Raw genomic sequence first — 19,355 nt, forward strand, 5'->3', positions numbered from 1 at the left:
TGCTTTGACAGACCGAGCTGACATTTCAAATACTTTCAGACACTTTCAACGCTTAACTAGATATTGTCATTCTCATCTAGTTCCAACGGTTGGTCTAAAAACCAGCCATTGCAAAAGCAATTTCCTTTGATTTAGCGCCAACTACTGGCAATAAACATCACTCTCTCAATCGACTGGGTGGCAGAAGCGATTGATTGTGGGAATCTTTATCCTCGCAGTGAGAAAATTTCTTGAGAGCTTAATGACTGTTTCCCATACTTGATCTAAGCATCGGGAGATGAGAAGATATGGTTTCTATTATACTATTAAAGCCTTCACTAACGAGAATAAGGTGGCCAGTTCCTTTCTCTCGGCCGCCTTTCTTTCAGCAACTATACGCCCATCTAATTTATTACATCTTGGGTAAAGGTGAGCGGTGATTTTCAACAACCATCTTAAGCCGGGAGTCAAAGCAAGATTGTACAATCAGAAAGCGAGCGCTTTATCCGCTGCGCCACTTGTACTGTAGAGCCTTTAACCACTGACGCAGGCCGGTCACCGATTGACCTCGTAAAGTTTCTATTGTTTGTCTGAATTATTTCATCCATTAGGTAGCGCTGAATGATGCGTGCTGGAGCATTTGATTTGAATAATCCTACTCAATCTCATTAAATTTGTTTAAATTCTTTATGCAATCTTCTTCGTGGTGTGTCAGACGCCGCAGCCCAGAGCATCACGCAAGCTCTTGCTCTATCGTTGCACTCGGATAAATCCTGTGTAGAGCATCTTGTTTTTAGGACAGAGCATTCGAGTAGATGTTGCATCGTTTGCTCCTGTCCGCATTTACAACTTGTGCTTTCTATGAAATACCCCCAGTGTCGCATCAACGTCTTACATCTTCCAGTGCCAGTTCTTAAGCGGTTGAGGCACCGCCAATGCTTCCACGACTCACGCTTTCCGGGAGGAAGGCGTTTTGTAGAATAAAGCTCCATATCGGCCAATGTCAGCCTGGCTGCCAGCTTCTCCTGCCTTAGTTGGACCTGCATATTGGGGGCGACATCTTGACCCAGTGGGACAACCGAAGCAAGGAAATTTTTTCTTGACTTCAATCGCCTGCGTGCTTGGGTTTGGCCATTTAGTGGGTGTCTCAATTATGCAATTATTGTCACTCCACCTGCTGCGTGCATGTGAGCCGAGGGACCTGTTGAATTTTGTAGGTGCATCATAAAGGGACACAATAAATTGTATGAATGTGATTTTTTTTTATCTAGCTTGGCCTTGTTTGATATTGTATTGGGTGCAGTCTAAAGCCCGATGGTTTTGTAATACCGTCTCATGCACTCACTTCTACGTAGACGTTATTGTCGATTTGAGCAAGTGATCAACCTGCGTCTCCGATCAGTTGCTCTATTTTAAACCGAAAAAAATCAGCCTCTGAGGAAGTGGCGTATCCTGGTTGGTTGAGCAAGAGAAGCAATGAAGCTCGTGGGAGATTAGAGCGTGCCGAAGACACGTGTTTTTTTTTCGGGGGGTCCGGGGGCAGTGGCGTAGCCAGAAAAAAAGAATTGGGGGGGCAAATATTTGATGAATTGAAGAGAACGACAAAGTGTTTGATTTAAGACATCGCCACCTGATGTCTGAGGCATATCGCGTTTTCTGCTAAAATTGTTTCTGTGAAGTAGTTTTTGACGTCAACGAATCAACTTTACCACAAAGCCACTTTCAATATGATACGCCGACCGATCACGGAGCTACTGTAGAAACAACTACCATGATAAGATTTTGCAGTGAGTTTTCCTAACAATAATACACACGTGAAGTTTAAACTGCTTTTCCGCATTATTTAAGTCTATAAATATCTTAACTCGAACATACTGCTTGGCAGAATTATGCCAATTTGATTCATTATTCATAATAATTTCGAACGAAGAAGGTAGTTTTATAATTTATTTTCAATTAAACTAAAACACTACAAAAGGCACAAAGAATCAAAAACAGTATTTAAAATAATAAACGAAAACTCTTATAGCCTACAGTACCGATATACTAAAACCTTCCTTTGCCAAAACATAAAGTTAAACTTAGTAATTTGAACTATTTTTTAATTCCAAGAAATTGAATGATTTACCAACTCGTCTGTGAATTTATGAGGCTAAAGCTCTAGAGGGCGGTCAGTTTTGGTTCCGCTATTCATTTCCAAACATTGAACATATTCCGGCAATAAAATTAGTATATAATCCATCAGCGTACCGGTAGTCTAGTAGTCGAATAAATATCGCCGTATACTATGCGTAGTTGCATTCTTACAGAAAATAAGGCAAATTAACTAAAAAAATGTGTTGGAAACATTCACAATAAATACGCAAAAACACGATTATTTGCGGCAAAATTTTCATAAACGATAAAAGGAGCATTTGCACAACACGATGGGTAGGTAAAAAGTTATTTTGTAGTTGACTAAATGAGGGACAGAAATGATAACCAGAAGTAATATAATCATGTTGAAATTTGAAGTTTCAAAGCCTGGAATACGTTTAAAAGCAGGAATGTGATGGAATTGTGAGGCGCTTGAGTCGAGATGACGTCATTGACGAAGGCTTGCGCTGTAAGCCACGCTCTACTTTTCCTCGAGCTGTTCTTCTTTCCAAAGGATTTTGAATGTTTGTTTAAGTGTCTGAAATAACAAAATTATATCCTTTAATAAAATAAAACGTGCTTGCATGCAATCGGCATAGGAAGCAAAATAAGGCAGGAAAACTTTTTTAACACCTAAATATCCTTTTTTACATTGCTGCCTTGTAAATTTGATCGTAATGTTGCTTGAACCAATGCTGCCTACTTGAATGATATTAAATCTAGAACATTCATCTCTTGAGATTGAAAAGTTCAATGCAATACTGCACTTCTTACCTTTGCACATATAATCCATGTCCGAAAAGAAAACCATTTCTTGGGAGAATATGAACATTCCGAGTCTACCACCAGATGACGTTTTGTCGTATACTGGGCCAGAATCCACTAAAAGGTGCTTCCCCTCATACATTGTCACTCTGGAAAACAAAATCAATTTTCAGTTCCAAGTAACATCGAAATGCGTTCAGCCTACTGTGGCCTAGAACAAATTTATGATTTGTTTTCGTCCCTTGCAAAATGTTTTTGTCTGTTTCTGAAATGTAAACTGAACCTGAAAACTGTTTCATTTATTAAGGTTTTACTTTCACCTCCAGGTTTTCCCTGTAACGGGCGACTACTCACCGGATATAGCCGGTATCTGGCCTGTGCTGCAGCGTCCATCTGTAAACAACGTAGTCTTTCCAGCCTTGGTGCATTCCATCGTACCAGAGCGTCCTCACCTGAAACAAGATGATGAGTTGAAAACTACCGGAAAAAAGGTTAGAAGTGTTCCAGTTTGGTGTATGGTAGTTAATTGACTAAAATCTTCTTCAGCAACATTTTTCATTTATTTTGTTCATGAATCACCTTTTTAAAGTAGGCTAACTCAGAATATCTAATAAAAAAACAACGAACCCAAAATATAGATACTAAACTTATGTTCAGCAAACAAACGTTTCTAAAACTATAGCCTACTGTCTTCATCCTCAGTTCCATAAATGTTTACTTGCATATTGACATTTATAGCACTGAAGATGATTGTTGTTGAAACATTTGCTGAACATGAGTTTATTATCTACATTTTAGGCTCTTTATGTTTTGATTATATTACCCAGGCGTTCCAACCATTTTGCTACAAACTCAAAACATCATTCACTATTTAGATATGCAGCCGTTGTATTTTTATTGTATTTATTATTTTTTGTATTCGTTGTATTTTTCCCTGGCATTAGCCCACCTAAGCAACCAATTTCTAAACATCAAGAAGGCTTACGTGAACCGCCTGCATGGCGTAATAAATGCATTTGAATCAAAACAAAATACTAAATATTTAATGTTTTCTCCTCACATACCTGATTCGGGGTATCCCCTGTATGCCACAAGGCGTTCCTCAAGGCTTCACCAGGACCAGTAGTTGAATTAACAATCTAAAAGAATTAAATGAATCATTAATAACCCAGTAAGATACAACACCCTTCTATTTGAATGATAAAACCTTCTGGTGATCTCAATTAAGTTGAAACAGGCTGAAAAAGTCTAGATGACTAGCCACTGTATAAAATGCATGCATATACCATGAGCTCATGATCAAGAAGGTAACTTCTGGCTTCTGCACATACAATTCGTTTATAATCAACATTTTAAATTGCTGGCATACGTCACAAGTGTCCGGCTATTCTCAATGACAAATTAGGCGCAAAAGAATCGTCAAAGTAATTGTTGTTTTGCTGTAAGTTGTGTCTGAAGAATTCTGTCGTCTTACCTTCAATTGCAAAGCTCCATATGCGTGCGCCTGGGATGGCTGGTTCCTCCAGTATTTCTGCGACACCTGCTTCCACATGACAACATAGAACCGACTCGACGATTGGTAACCAAACACAAATCCAGCGTAGTCATCGTCAGTTCCCGTGTTCACGAAGAATGTGCCACTGAAGTCAACAGATTGGAACTTGTCCATGCCTAAAACGGTGTAAAAATAAACATGCTGATTTGTGATAGAACCACAATTTGACTCGGTGACCGGTATCGGGCAACACCTAAGTCGGTGCTGTCGTTTTAGTATGGCTCAGCCATTAACCGATGGGCTTTCATGAGAGTGAGGTTTATGGCATCATGATCATGAATGTACAGTATAAGAGCACACCAGTCATGCAGGTGCTAGCTCTTGTTTAACTCAAAACACAAAATTTATGATAATTGTTGAAAATTTTCGCCTAAGAAATTCCGATCGAAAATTTCAAATATAAAACATAAATAAAATGAATAAATCAATATATGGCCCAACTTTATTTTTCCTGAAAAGTCTCCCAAAGATGGGACACTCAAATATGTAGTTTAACTGAGATAAAACAAATAGAAATGTAATATTAAGAATATAAATCAATGCATGCTCAGTAGCTCACCTACTGCCAGACCAGGGTCGCAGTTTTTAGTTTGAATGATCTCTTTCCCTTTGTGCCTGACAACCCACACGGGGTCGATCTGTGACGTTCCTTTCGGATCGAGCGGAATCATGTCAAATTTACGGAAATCCGTCGCGCTGATTCCGGAGTTAAATGGACAAGCGTCTAGTGCGTCTGTGATGTCATCGCCGTCGAAGTCGCCTTCGCACGCGTCACCTCTACCGTTTTCTAAACAACCAAATCTTTAAGTTGCCTTGTCCAAAAAAGGATTCCAGGTCTTAAAGTGTAAATTTCACTTGGAATCGCTTTGGACTATGACATCACTAATGAAATGTGACGTCATCTCACACAGGCTGTGCTCATAACCAGACCGGCAACTTACGCTGCAGGAGGAAAATATGTTCCTGCTGAGTAAATCACCGAGGTTTAGTTCACCCACATATCAATATTTGTATCAATGAAATATGAAAGGGGTCTTACTGTCTGCGTCAAGTTGGCTCGGGTTGATGACAAGTCTGCAATTGTCTTTGTCGTCCATTATGCCGTCATTATCGTCATCCCAATCACATGCGTCACCTTAAAGAAAAAAGATAAACTTGTAACAAATAATTAATCATTCAATATTGTTATGCAAAATAATTTCTAAAATCTGCCTATAAAGTTCTGGTTTAATGATTTAATAACTTAAGTAGTTTTGGATTGTGTTTTCTTTTATACCTTTCCCATCTTTATCGTGGTCGGCCTGGTTAGAGTTGGCAATGTATGGGCAGTTGTCCAAGTTATTTTGAATCCCATCTTCATCAATGTCTTGGTTTGTATCACATTCATCACCGACACGATCCGAATCTCCATCCAGCTACAAAAAGTAAGAGGAGTACATAAATTTCACGTTGTGGATATTTCATTCAAAATCGTCAGAGTTTCGTCTGTTTTCTGCTCTTCTGGCCAATAGCTTAAACTAAAGTAACACTTTAAAATTGTAACCTGCAAATCTCCAGGTATGTGCAATAACTTTATTTCAAACAAAACAAAAAATAATTGTTTTTCCAATATTATTCTAATTTTCTCATATCAACGCCAGTAGGCTATAGCATTAAATCTTTACCACTCACCTGTTGTGGGTTATGTACCAGTGGGCAGTTGTCACAAGCGTCTCCTACGCCGTCCCTGTCACTGTCTGCTTGGTCGGGATTGTATACGTAATCACAATTGTCGTCAACATTCAATATTCCTTTAAATCGAACGAAAGGTTAGTTCATTGCTTATCACACAACACGCTAGGCTACATATTGAAACTTCGCTACGGTTATGCTGTTTGGATATTGGCTAAAAGTAGGCTATCCAACACCGTATTGATGTCTTTTGCAACAAGTTTTATATTGAAACTAACAAAACATTCGGCAAAATAATTATTTACAACTCAAGCGGATATGCATAGTTAATGAAAAACCGTTTAGTGAGTTACAGTTTTCATAAACTCGACAGATTTGCATGTCATATTGACAATCGTCTCATCTTATTTGAGTAGGTCTGCTCGACATAGAATACATCGTGTTTTAAGTCAACAGATAAAAATGCAGTGTTTGCTGTGACAATATCTCACAACAGCCTCTTACTATCTCCGTCGATGTCAGCAGCACATGCGTCGCCCTCGTCATTTTCATCGGTGTCTGCTTGATCGGAATTGCGGTCGTGGACGCAGTTGTCACAGGCGTCGCCAACCCCGTCGCGATCGATGTCCGATTGTGACGGGTTGTAGTGAAGAGGGCAATTATCCTGCCAAAGATATTGGTTAGAAATTTATACATTTCAAAGCAAGTGAGGCTTAAGAAACGGAAACTGAATGGAAAAAAGATATCGGTCATTTTTGTGTTGATATTTCCAGCACGCTACTAAAAATAGAAAAATAATTTACGTTGTTCTTAAGAATACTTCAGATTAACTTCTTTTAATCTGGAAAAAGAACTCGGCTTGTGAAACCCAGCTCACGTAACAACGGAGTCACGCGATATGCTGCGCGGAAGAATCATTACACAAATTTGATGTAATCTGATACTAGCTTAATGCCAATTAGTCGGTCCTTGCAACCAAAACTTGCCAAACAACATGACTTTGTCAAAATCAGATTGACTGTTGAACTCATTTCAAGAAAAAGTATCATATTCAACTCTGAAGAGGTTGTGACGACAAGAAACAAATTGCTTCATCCATTCTAAGTATATCAGCGTTCGCTAACTATGCAATACCTGGCTGTCATCGATTAAATCGTTGTCATCGTCTCTGTCGCAAATATCTCCGATTCCGTCGTTTTCAGCATCCTCTTGTCCGCTATTTGGAATGGTCGGACAATTATCTCCAGCGCATTTTATCTAAATCAAAAATTAAAATTACATTTTTGATCTTGGACTAAAATTCTAATGCAAGGCCAAAAACTTGTTGTGGCTTGATCCAACACATTAGGCAAGACAAACATTACATTAAATATCTACATACTTCTTTTCCGTTTTTGGTGCACGAGATTGGCTCATCCGCCCATCCGTCTAAATCCCGGTCATCCGCACAAACTAGTCCTTCACATCCAGGACAGCTGGCATAACCTGGCCGACACTGTCAAAACATTTTATTTGTTTTGTTAATAAAACAATGTACTTCTCAAAACGTAGCCTAAGCTGATCACATTTTGCGGCTTTTTAAAATCGATCTTTGTGAGGGAATAATCGATAGCCAAAGTTTGGGAAGTACCTTACACCACTCAGATGTTAATCGCCTCCGTCAACAAGCTGCAGCGTATCTGAAGTTGATCGCTATAAATTTTTTCAACACAGCTTTATTTAAAGGAGTTGAACAAGATTTTTTCACGCACTGAAAGTTCTAATTGAATACATGTATTTAAAGAATCTACTGTCTAAACCAGATGTTCGTGCTTTTAGTCTTTTGTATTGAGGTTGTATGTAGTGATAACGGTTAAAACACCTGTTTGCTTTTAACAATCTTATTGCAAGATGCGGATGGCTGCAAACAATTTGTCACTTGATCAAACGCTACATAGTCGCGTTAGAAAGCTAAAGCAATTGAAAAATAAAAAAGAGAGCTCTTCAATATCAAATTCTTTCTCATATGAGAACCACTTGAAATGTTTGAGGAAAAGTCTTAAAATTCCATCCATTCTCCCAACGTGGGGAATGAGTGCTCAAGTGGCATAAATTCCTTTTTACAATAAGATGTCTGACAATCGCTTGCTACGTTTAGGGCCACCACTGGGAAAACCGCATTTATTCAGTTTGTCTAAGCTTTAGCAGTGGTTTTCTCTCATAAAATCTCCATACTTATACGCCAAAAACATATTGAAAAATAAACAGTTCAAAATATTTCAGTTCTCACCAACTAGCAAACTAAAAAAGGCCTATTTGTGTCGCCCACAGAAGTCATCGACTTCATGCTTGTCCGTCAGATAAATAAATTTATTGCGAGCCTTTCATACCTTGCATACAAAGGGTGGCGCAATCTCAATGCCAAGAAAGACGCATTGAGAGTTCTCTGGACATATATCCAGCTGCTCGTTGCAAGGATTGACGACTTCGCAATGCTGTTTATTCGCTCTGGCGAATTCTGGACCTATTCCTGAAGGTCGATTACCTGAAATAATTTGTTGAAACTTTATAAATTCATCAAAGAAATCAGAACAAATGAAAGTCCACTCCTTTGCAAACAATAAACAAGCACTCACCTGTGAAACCAGTCGGACAAGGTAGGCAAGAATATCCAGGGACATGGTTTTCACATCTATGTATGCCTTGGTAATTGAAGCAAGCGCCCGGTACAAGAAGACACTAAAGAAAAAGATTTTTTTAAGTCTCCCGTTGAGGAAAACATAGGAATGTCCTCCGAATAGCTAGCTTTCGTTTGTGGAGACCGACATCGCAATCTTTATCGGAAGCTTTTATGAATTGGAGAAATGAATGTGTGGTTTGATTCCTTTTGGACATATTCAAGGAATATTGCGATCTGCTACTATCCAGACACCAAATCAGTCGTTTTTTAGAGTAATTCAACGTCTGCAGAAGTTCATTTTCTTTTTAAAATCATCAACTTTGAAAAGTTAAGATAAAGTGACAGTGATCTGAAAATTTAACTTTGCAGCCAAAGATCTATAAAGTGCACTTTCACTCGCAACGAATAAACAATACCAACGACTGTTGGAGATTTTTTGCAACGCCTTTACTAAAGAGAACCTGCTTATTTTCAGATAAATGTCAAATGTAATCTAGCTTAGCTCCAAAAGGTATATTTAAAGTGCAAACACGATACCTATCACAAGGGGTGATTACAAAAGTTATGTACACTAAAAGTTAATCCAACCTATCAAAAACCCATTAAAATGTTTGCCTTTTTTATTTTGAGATGCCTGAAATAATTGAGTAAGTGCCTTATTGATCTGGGTAATGTTAGACAGCCAGGAAAGCTATTTAATCACTTTAATATAGCATCCAGTGTGAATAAACACATTCCTATCACTACCAACAAGCTTAAGACCAACTCTAACAAAAGTTTTTTGAAAGGGTTCAGCGCATCTTCGTTGTGGAGTGATTTTTGAATCAAATATTTGGCTGTGAATCATCACGTGATAATTTGGTCGTTTTGTATTTCTTGCTAACAACTGTAATTCTTTTTATTTTGATAAAATTTTAGGCCAAGTACCAACCTCGTTTATATCTTCACATGTCAATCCATCGCCCTGGGTCCCTTCAGGACAAGCCCCACAAGTGAAGGACCCATCCTTTCGAGACCGACATTCCACACCTTCGTAGCAGGGATTCGAGAGGCAACCGTCTAAACAAAGAATTGTTTGTTTGAATTAACAAATCCGAGTTTTACAAAATGTTTAGGTCATGGCCACATTGGAGCGTTTGGACGCCTTCTCACAAGCATTCTGTTTACATAACAATTTTAACTTTTCGACTGCGATTATCTGTTAACAAAAAAGCAAATGATTTTTTTTTTCATTTGACTTCTTTTCGTTTGTGGATTTTTAAACTATTTCACTCTTCCACTTAAAGTTCATCCGAGTTTATCCACGAAGTAAACATTCATGGATTTTGTACTGGAGCCAATGATTTATCTTCATTCCTTACCGATGGGGCAAGGTTCTTCATTGCAAGCTTCGGTTGATTTCTTGTCCCCAGGGCAGGATTCGCCCCCGTACCTAGGTTTGGGGTTGTTGCACTTTCGCTTGCGGGTTCGGAATCCAGAACCACATGTCTCACTGCATCGGCTCCAAGGTGCCCATGGCCCCCACTGACCGTCAACTGAAGAATAAAATCAGTTTTGTGAGGACAAAGCAATACACAAAAAAGTACATACAAAATAAATGTTGTCTCATTTTTCACACAGCAAACTTTTGGAAATGAAATATTCCACAGCTGTAATTAAATGACATAATGACCTCATCAACTAAGCTTAGCTTACTTGGGCAGGGTCCGCGTTTGCATGTTTTGGCTTGTAGGGCTTTTCCTTCACAATCGTCTCCCCCCATTTGGGGAGGTGGAGAGTTGCAGCTCCTTTGTCTGGATTGCTTTCCTTTCCCACATGTGACACTGCATGGCGCCCAAGGGGACCAGAAGGACCACGCCCCATCTCGACGGACTGGCAAGAATTTAATAAGAAATGATTAATCGAGCTACTCAAAATTCTTAAGTGAAACTCCATCATCAAAGTCAATATCATTCTGTCGGGAGACAGACTCTGCTTAGTTACCGAATTGAATGTTCTTACATGTCCTGCGAGCAAGGTTATCGTTTTTACATCATTTCATTGTCGTTAGTCGTTGAAATAATACAAAATGGCTACTTTCGCTATGCGGTTGCATACGATGAGGTAAAACATCGTCAACACTGCATCAAAGCTAGTTTTTATGCAAATATCGAAGCAAAATGCTGATCGTAACTACTTCGCAATTGGCTGAAAGAAGTAGACGTAGCAGAACGTGTTTACTAGTTCTATGTTATCGGTTATTATCACGTCTATGGAACGTTTGCAGATATTTCAGTCAACGATTTATCAGCTGGATGCCAAGCTTGGCTCCCACATGGAGAAAAATAACTAACACTAAAAGTAATAAAGATTTTTGCGACCTTTTGTGACAAAAAAGTCGAATGACACAAGTCAGCACAAAACGAAAGAGGAAGCTAACAAACAAAACGAGTTGTTGTGGCAACATGATGGCCCACCTTCAACATGGCACGGGTCCCGACGACAATTCCTCGATTCCATTGTTGGCCCTTCACATGGGAAGTGGCGTCGATCACAAGACCGTCCTCGCGTTTCACTGCCCAGTCCACAGGTGACCGTGCATTCGGACCAAGGAGACCAGGGTGAGAAACCTTGGTATGAATCTGCAAATAAAAATAAAATAAACAATGAAAATATGAAACATTACTTTTGAGTTAAGATACGTTACTGCAACATTTGTTTTATCAAGAAATGGCAGTATTAGAAAGATTCTAAACTTCAAAGCAACCACCAAGTGCAAAATATAGGAAAGAACATTAGACCACAATGTTCTTTCCTATAGTAGAGCCTATAGTAGAGCCTATTTCCTATAGTAGAGTCAAGTAGAGCCTTGATGCGAACAATCAACAATGCTCATACTAGTCACAGAAACAAGTTGAAGCTCGGTTTTCGTTAAATCGTCGTCGTCGTCGTCGTGTGAGCGTCTGGGGCCGAAGGTCCGAGGCTTAAATAAAGGGTTTGTACTATTAGCGGAGACATAATGGCAACCAGACACTTAAAAGTTTTGATGACCTTTTGAAAGGTACAAAGCAGCAACAGATGAACGACTGGTATTGGAGCCGTTTTGGTAACCCAGTGTTTATTTCCCTGTCGCTTTTCAATTCCAATCATAGTTATGTCTTTCGAGATATTATCGTGTGCAATATGTCTAGTGTTATGTTTGCTCATTGCACTCAATGTAAATACCCAGCACGGCCATAAATTATGTCCTTTCAGTTTGAGGAAACCGTCCGGCCACATAGATTTTGTCGTCAGACAAAATACCTAAACAACTCTGCGCCATTATTTCTTTGCGACAGACTGTCAATATATACAGCCTGGGTAAACAAGCACAACGAAAGATCGCATTTAAATAAAGTTAAACGCCTATCAACATATTGACAATCTTTTTTGAATTTAAGTGAAACACATCGACTTGTTTTGCGTGCCATACTTTTGCACGAAAATGTGAACTGATTTTTTAACAGCAAGCCGTAATTTTCAAACTAAGCCATTATTAGTTTGTTTGTTAGACAACAGCATAAGCGCCAAACATTTGAAAAAAAATATCTTTATGCAACGTCACTTGATTCAAAAACAACAATTTGAAGCCCCTTTTCAAAAACGACATATTGTCCTTGACATTTTCGAAACAAATGTTTGTTACGTCACAATAGTGTAGTCAGACAAAGTGCACTCGATATCGTCGAGTGACATTGTTAACTACTTTCCAAAAATACGCATAAAATCATGATAGAACAATGTTTAAACCACAGTTAGAAAGCCAAGAGCATCGCGTTTGGCAGATTACAAAATATGTTTTTGGCAAACCAGCAACAATTACTGCAATTTTTCAGATTCCAACAAGAATTTATAGGTTTTTGTTTATTGGTTAAATATGTAAGCAAATAGTTATGTTTGAAATGTATACTGTGTGTGGTAGGCTACTCGTTTTTCCACCTAATCAAGGCCACAATCAACATATCAGTTCTTTGTTACATTGATTCAAAGTCTGCCAACGTGCAATCGATGCAAAAAAACAATAGAATTGTTGGTAGGAGCGGTGAACACTGACGAAGCTCCCGTCGCGTGCAGCTGCAGTGCAGCGAATAGTTCACAATCAGCAAAAGAGAATTTTTAAAGGTTCAACGCCAAATATTTTTCCAAATATGCAGATGAGAGTCTCCACACCTTCGCATACGTCAAAAGTGTTTGTTACAAAACAGTGTCAGTTTTTACTTTAATCTTAAAAGTGTATAAAGATAACTGTTTAGAGTTTTAGAAAAAATGTCTGCTATTTTTAAACAAACTCTGCGAACCAAATTGACCAAAAATTCCCGATTGAAAAAACTTTAATTTTTCACAGATTAATTTAACTTCGGTTTACAAATCAAATACAATTTGACTTTAGCAATGGTAAAGGCGAACTTTTAATCGCCAAGCTTGAAATTCACAATAAACTTTGAATATTTGCGACGTGTTAGCCATGCAAACAATCCATGATAAAAGCACACATTCTACAAAAAGTAACCACCAAATCAAAGCAATATATTGATTTGGAATTATTTACCTTAAATAAAAACTGGTGTAATATTTTGCACCAGATACTAACCGCATTAGTAGACTCAGGGCTTCATGGCTCACGAAAACCCATAAACTTATAAAAATGTCTTTGCTGCTGGGATACAATTTTTATGGTGATTCTTACAAGGAAGAATGTGTGTGATACCCAAACCACGGTGGTCGGTCAATGTTTGTGAAGATTGTCAGTTATATTTAATTGCCACTAATAACTCTGGTATAGCATGATTGGCAAAGCTATTGGCAAGTGCATCAGTTCAAGTATATATTTTTCATCATTTGAGTTTGTGCAGCCAAGAGTGCACCGTTTTGCCACAACAGCGTGTCGATACTTCCTCGAACTGCACTGATTTACTGTTTAAAAAATACAAACAAAAAATGAACAACTTTTTATCGTTTGCCCGAGGTTGTGCAATCTTTATTTTTACTGACAAGCCAGTCATCCCTGTATACTGTACGACCTAATATAGACCCAAACAGAATTTGTGGTCACTCATAACGGACTCTCCTGCCCTTGAACGAGCATTCTACAAATTCTTTGAACGTCAGATTGTCATCTTGAAAATGAAGCAATGATGAGTCACACCTGACGAAGCATGTCGCATTATTGCCGAATAATCGAAAAATTAATGAGAAGCTGTTCAATTTCATAACACCAAAAGTATGAAGGCTAGCAATTTTCATACTTCTATAGCCAAGGGATTAAGGCGCACTGAAGACATATAATTTTTGGGGTTTTGGTTGTTATCGCAACAATCAACAAAAGACACCGTAATGGTTATACGCGCCTTTAAAAGAAAGCAGTAAAATCGCTCTCCCAACGCCAAAGTATTAACTCTGATCTTTTGAATGAAAAACTTTATAATTTTTAGCTAAACCTTGAATTTTCTTCTTATTCTGCTGCATCACTTCAAAACATGACAGGTCCTACAAAAATTTATTTTGATACAGAACTAGGAAAAACCAAAAGACTCGACCATATTTGAGCATTCCCGCTCGCAAGATCGCTTTCAAAATTTAATTCTTAGCAATTATTTTATATGAGCGCCACTCTGATTGGTCATATTTCAGCATAAGTGAACTTTTAGTGGTATTTTTTTGAAACCTGTTTCCAGAATCGGATTCCTTATTTCCTGTTGTGTTCTGGGTCAATCAAAACTAATCATCGCATACCTACTTAGAAGAAAATGAATCAAAACGAAAAACGAAAACTTGACTCCTATGAACTTGACCTCAAAACGCAAGGTCAAAAGGTTTCTTTTGTTCAATTACAAAGGTTACCAAGGGTCAAACGTCTCTTTTGATGTGCCTTGAGAACAGGAAGCTAATGTAGCTGAGTGATTAAATTCCAAACTGAAATTCAAAATCAACGTCTTTCATTCAACGTTTAAATTACTTTAGAAGCAAAAATGAAACTTTTCGTATTCTTATTCCTTCACAATGTCTGTTTTTAAAGTTTTTTGTGCAGTCTGAGCCAAAATCATCTTAAAAATATGCAATTCTTCTTCATTCAAGCGTGTCATGCTTGTCAAGGGATTTTATTGCTGTAGATCGGCATTGAAAATAATTCTAGGACGCCTACATCTTGTTAATTGTGAATTTCCAGAACAATAAACGTAAAAAATATCAGCATGATAAAATTTTCTTTCGGCCATTTTGTTCTTGGTTCGTCTGCGTTGTATTCAAAGTGTTTAAATTTGACATTTTTTTGTGTTTGGTCATAAGAGCGCAAATTCCTTGCTATGTAGGCGACGACAGGCAAAGGAATGGCTGCTTGAATCTGCTGTCAACATAGTCTGGAATGGAACTCATGCATCCCACATTGAAATATCCTACGTATTTGAGAGATAAACACCACTGGAGATTGAATATAAAACTTTCGTGCAATGGTGCATCTATCTTGGATTAAAATACGTCAATCCGATGTAAATGTGACGAATTTAGAATTCGACGAGTGTGACGGCGAATGCTACATTTGATGGAACACGGTTTCCAAGCACAGATTGATATTCGAAACTTCACCACAACAATTTACACATTCTCCTTTGCGGACGCTGGTATCACTACGGTAACTTGGTGTACAGAAATATTTATTTCATTTGGGATTTTTTAGATTAACTCAGCAGTTATGTACTTTGCCTACATCTGCTTTGTATATAGATCTTTTTCTGCAAGAGACAGCATCGTCAGCTGGAAGTTACTAAACAAAGCCCTTTTTTATGTTTCTTTTGCTGTTTTTGAGTAATTAGTTCAGTGCACATTGCTTTGATGCTATGTCGTTAAAAGTTGGACCCACTTACCCGGGCATGATGGGCAACATTCCCCTTCTTCTCTCACAGGCTCCAAACAGTTCACTGGAGGGCACTGCAGGGCAACGCATCTGACTTTTGTGAACTAGAAGAAAAATAATTGTTGAAATGCTTTGGCAGATTGATCCGAATAATATAGGAGGCAAACAAACAACATTGAATGGCAAAAGTTAATTGAATAGCGGCCTTTGCAAATTCCTTGCAAGGAAGCAACAACCTTCAGCAGCACACCGTCCAGTAGGCCTACTTACAATTTTCTTGATAAATGCAAAATATACGTTTATTTACTTTGCTTCGATGTCTTCAACGAACATTGCGAAATTTGACATTAACCAATACTTCGATCATAATTTTATTAAGAAGAAATGAATAGCTTAGATTAAAAGTAAGAGGATTTATCGCATTAACGGAAGGTTTAAACGTAACTCTTATTGTGATGCTTATTAAAATCTACTTATGATTCACAGCTTTTGCAGTTTAAACACGAATGTGGTTTCTGGAAGTGATAGACAATTGTCAAGAACTTCAATGTAAACGAAACCTGCCATGACATGACTGTGAGCAAAAGTAACAGCAACTTTAATGATATAATTACATTTCGACCTTTTGGCATTGCGTAATAATTGAATCATTTTAGGACCGATTATATGGTCCATTTTTTGCATGTTTTCTTATAAACCAATGATGAACAGCATGGCGACAATTGACATTTCCCTGGCGGTAGTTCAAATTCATGCCACTACATGTGAAACAAAGTGAACATTTGTGACAGTACAAGACAGTTTAAAATCATGCATATTTTCTATTATACACAACAAGGCTACCTCATGTGATGGAAAAACTCAAGATATCTTACCTCGCACGTGCAGTTGGTGCAGGCGTCGCTTTGCCAGGACTCGCCATTCTCATACTGAACTTGCCCATCAAAACACCAATCAGGAAAGATGGAGATCTGAGAGGGACCTTTTGCTTCCAGCTTGTTGCAAGAGACAGCGCAGTCTTCTTGGAGGACTTGGAGTATGAAGGAACGCGCCTGATTGTCGAAGGACGAGAATGGGTTGGATCGGGATGATTGGGGTGCCGCTGCGGGAGGCGAATGAGCTACTCTCGGCTGAACATCAAGATCTTCATCGAAGGAAACGATTGGAGCAGCCGCTTGATTGTCTGAACAAACAAGAGAGATAGATGAGAAACAGTTGCCAACTGATTGCATGAGGACTCAATGCATAAAATAATGTTAGAGATTTTGTTAATTAAACTTTGGATGTTGTTTTATCTCGTTATCAGACTTTTGGTATCAATTAAAGCATTGAAAACTAAACAACACATGATCTAACATTTTAACTATGATACTTTTTTGTGCTAAGAAAGAAAACTATGCTTACCACATCCCTGTGTTGCCAGAATGTCTCTTCCAGAGCTTCCAATTGAAAACCTAACTTTGTGCAAAGAGCCCTGAAAAGAATATAAATTTAATCCATTTGTAGGATAGGAATTTTGTGAAAAGCAACTGTTAACAATAATAAATTATTATAATACTACAGCCCTACATCGCATAATTAACCTTACACGCAACAAAGCAGAGTTACGATTTACGGAATGTATAAGTTCTGTGGCCTGGCAACCAACTAGTTCTGAGGCAAAGCAGCCGGATAACATTAAAATAGAATAGGTAGAATTTGTCTGTGGTATGCTTCGACGAGGGCCGAACCCATGTCTCAGAGTTGAAGTAACGAACTAAAAACTTTCCAGGTTATTTGTCAATGATTATCAAGAACCAATCCCATTTAACCTCACAATCGCTTTCCTTGTATTTGCTTGGGGATTAATTTGATGGAGGCAATTGAGTTTGTAAACCGCAAATATTTAGGTCGAACAAACTCTCCACTAGCAAGCGACCACAATGTGAGATAGAGGTGACAAGGTTAGAAACCAGACGAGACTGTTTACCACGCAAATTTATGAAGCAAAGTCTTGTTTTTCGGGTAAACATAAAACTTCCCACAATCATAAAGTCGCTGGAACACAATGTGAGAAAAGGTTTGCTACTGCTACTGCCTGCTACCTGCTAACTACCTGCTACTGCCTTTCTTACCTTAAAATCCTCCAGCCTCGGCCCATCTGAGGGAAGATAAGCTGACGCCAACTTCATGACACTGTTATCAGGATTGAACGATCGGTAGAACTGCGCATCCATAACTTTGACTCCAATCTTCTTGCAGTTCACAAAGAGCGTAGCTATGTTTTCACTGAATTCGAGGGTAACGTTTCTCCATGCTTTGTTTGGTGGGTAAGATGCGATGTTTGCTGGTTTGAAGGTTAATTTTTGCTCCCTTCCTTCAGAAGTGTAGTAAAGTTCAAATGCATTTCGCTTCGCATTGCTGACAAGCGCCATGGAAGTGCTCGCCTCAAGACTTTCCTTCGATGTGACGCTGACGATGGTTCCTTGATTCTTTCCATGTTGCTTAATGGAGGCGCTGAACGTGAAACCAGGCACCTTGCTTGCAAGAGAAGCGGTGAAAAGTCTAAACTGAGAATCAGAAGATACGAGCCGAATGCTCCCAAGTGGTCGACGGAATTTGTAGCCTGTGAAGAAAGGATCGGGAACGTTGCTCTCACGTCTTATCGCTTTCATCGTTCCAGCGTCGTCCACCACAGAAGCGATGTTTGTCATCATGAAAAGATCGTAAGTGCGCGGTTGGCCTAAAAGTGAAACAATCATTTATTTCATCTATTGTTGGATTAGTTCAACAGCAGCAAATCTCATTCAAATGTAACGATTGAAAAGTTTCTCTGCAATAGTAAATATACCAAGGACATATTTGTCAAAAGTCATAGAGTTTGCAAAAGTAATAATGAGCAAAGAGACTGCGTAAGCATCTTTGCATTTATTAAGTCGATTGAGCCTGGTAGTGAAGGAAATGTAAAACTCTTTGAACCCTTAATAAACCAAAAACAATGAACCCAGTTGTATTTTATCTTTTCGTGCTAAATTGATAGCTAGTCAATTAAAACTACATCTAGACTCACTTCCAAAAGCCCCAGCCGACAAACTGAGAACACAAAGAAATATCGCACACTTCATTATGACGTGTTGGTGACGTGTCAACCTGCTTGAAATCTTGCTGTTCAACTTGAAGCGACTTGTAAGTTAAATGTCCTACAACTTCTGAAAAGAAACAACAGCCGTGTACAAACCAGAAGACAATTTCAAATGTTAACTCGTCCTTTAGATGTTCCTGCTCAGGCAACGATTTTACAAAACGGAAACGCTAGCCTCTGTCATTTCGCTAGACTACCGGTACCGTTGATTGAAGTGTGTTTCTTTTTCTCTCTTTCATTGTTAGATCGGTCTGTGAGTGGCTACAGTGAAAATCAAGTTTTGATGGACATAATTTTAGTTAGACCGAGCAAAACAATTCGTCCGGTAAATAAATAATGATGAGAAGCCAAATCGGCGCAAAACAGGTTTCCCAATTCTAACCTTTGGTCAAACAGCATAACACTCTGTTCACCCTTACCAACCACAAAGCATTGTAACCTATCGTACTTTATATATTTTCACTACTCTAATTTATCTGTCGGAATGAATTATATAAGCCCTGTGGCATTTTCTGTTAACAAAGTAGCAGTAGTTGACAAACGCTTATCAATTCTTTTTCTGTATAATTTTAAGAGAACACTTTTACTAGAGTTTACAAAT

At 38.5% G+C, this 19,355-nt stretch overlaps 1 protein-coding gene across 1 annotated transcript; it reads right to left on the reverse strand.

Annotated features, from left to right (window-relative positions):
• Positions 1-1,908: 1,908 nt before the first annotated feature.
• LOC145781426 (thrombospondin-1-like) lies at positions 1,909-18,823 on the reverse strand. Its single transcript, XM_082593210.1, has 23 exons — positions 18,683-18,823; positions 17,748-18,355; positions 17,038-17,107; positions 16,509-16,816; positions 15,644-15,737; positions 11,222-11,386; positions 10,461-10,637; positions 10,127-10,300; positions 9,697-9,824; positions 8,722-8,824; positions 8,476-8,630; positions 7,488-7,601; positions 7,241-7,363; positions 6,611-6,770; positions 6,107-6,225; positions 5,712-5,850; positions 5,475-5,570; positions 4,995-5,222; positions 4,355-4,551; positions 3,945-4,019; positions 3,235-3,332; positions 2,890-3,029; positions 1,909-2,653 (listed from the first exon to the last, which is right to left on the reverse strand). The coding sequence occupies exons 1-23, from the start codon at positions 18,735-18,737 to the stop codon at positions 2,646-2,648; spliced, it is 3,534 nt and encodes a 1,177-aa protein (XP_082449336.1). The 5' UTR covers positions 18,738-18,823; the 3' UTR covers positions 1,909-2,645.
• Positions 18,824-19,355: the final 532 nt, after the last annotated feature.

This window comes from Aplidium turbinatum, chromosome 12 (assembly GCF_918807975.1).
Source record: "Aplidium turbinatum chromosome 12, kaAplTurb1.1, whole genome shotgun sequence".
NCBI classification, from domain to species: Eukaryota; Metazoa; Chordata; class Ascidiacea; order Aplousobranchia; family Polyclinidae; genus Aplidium; species Aplidium turbinatum.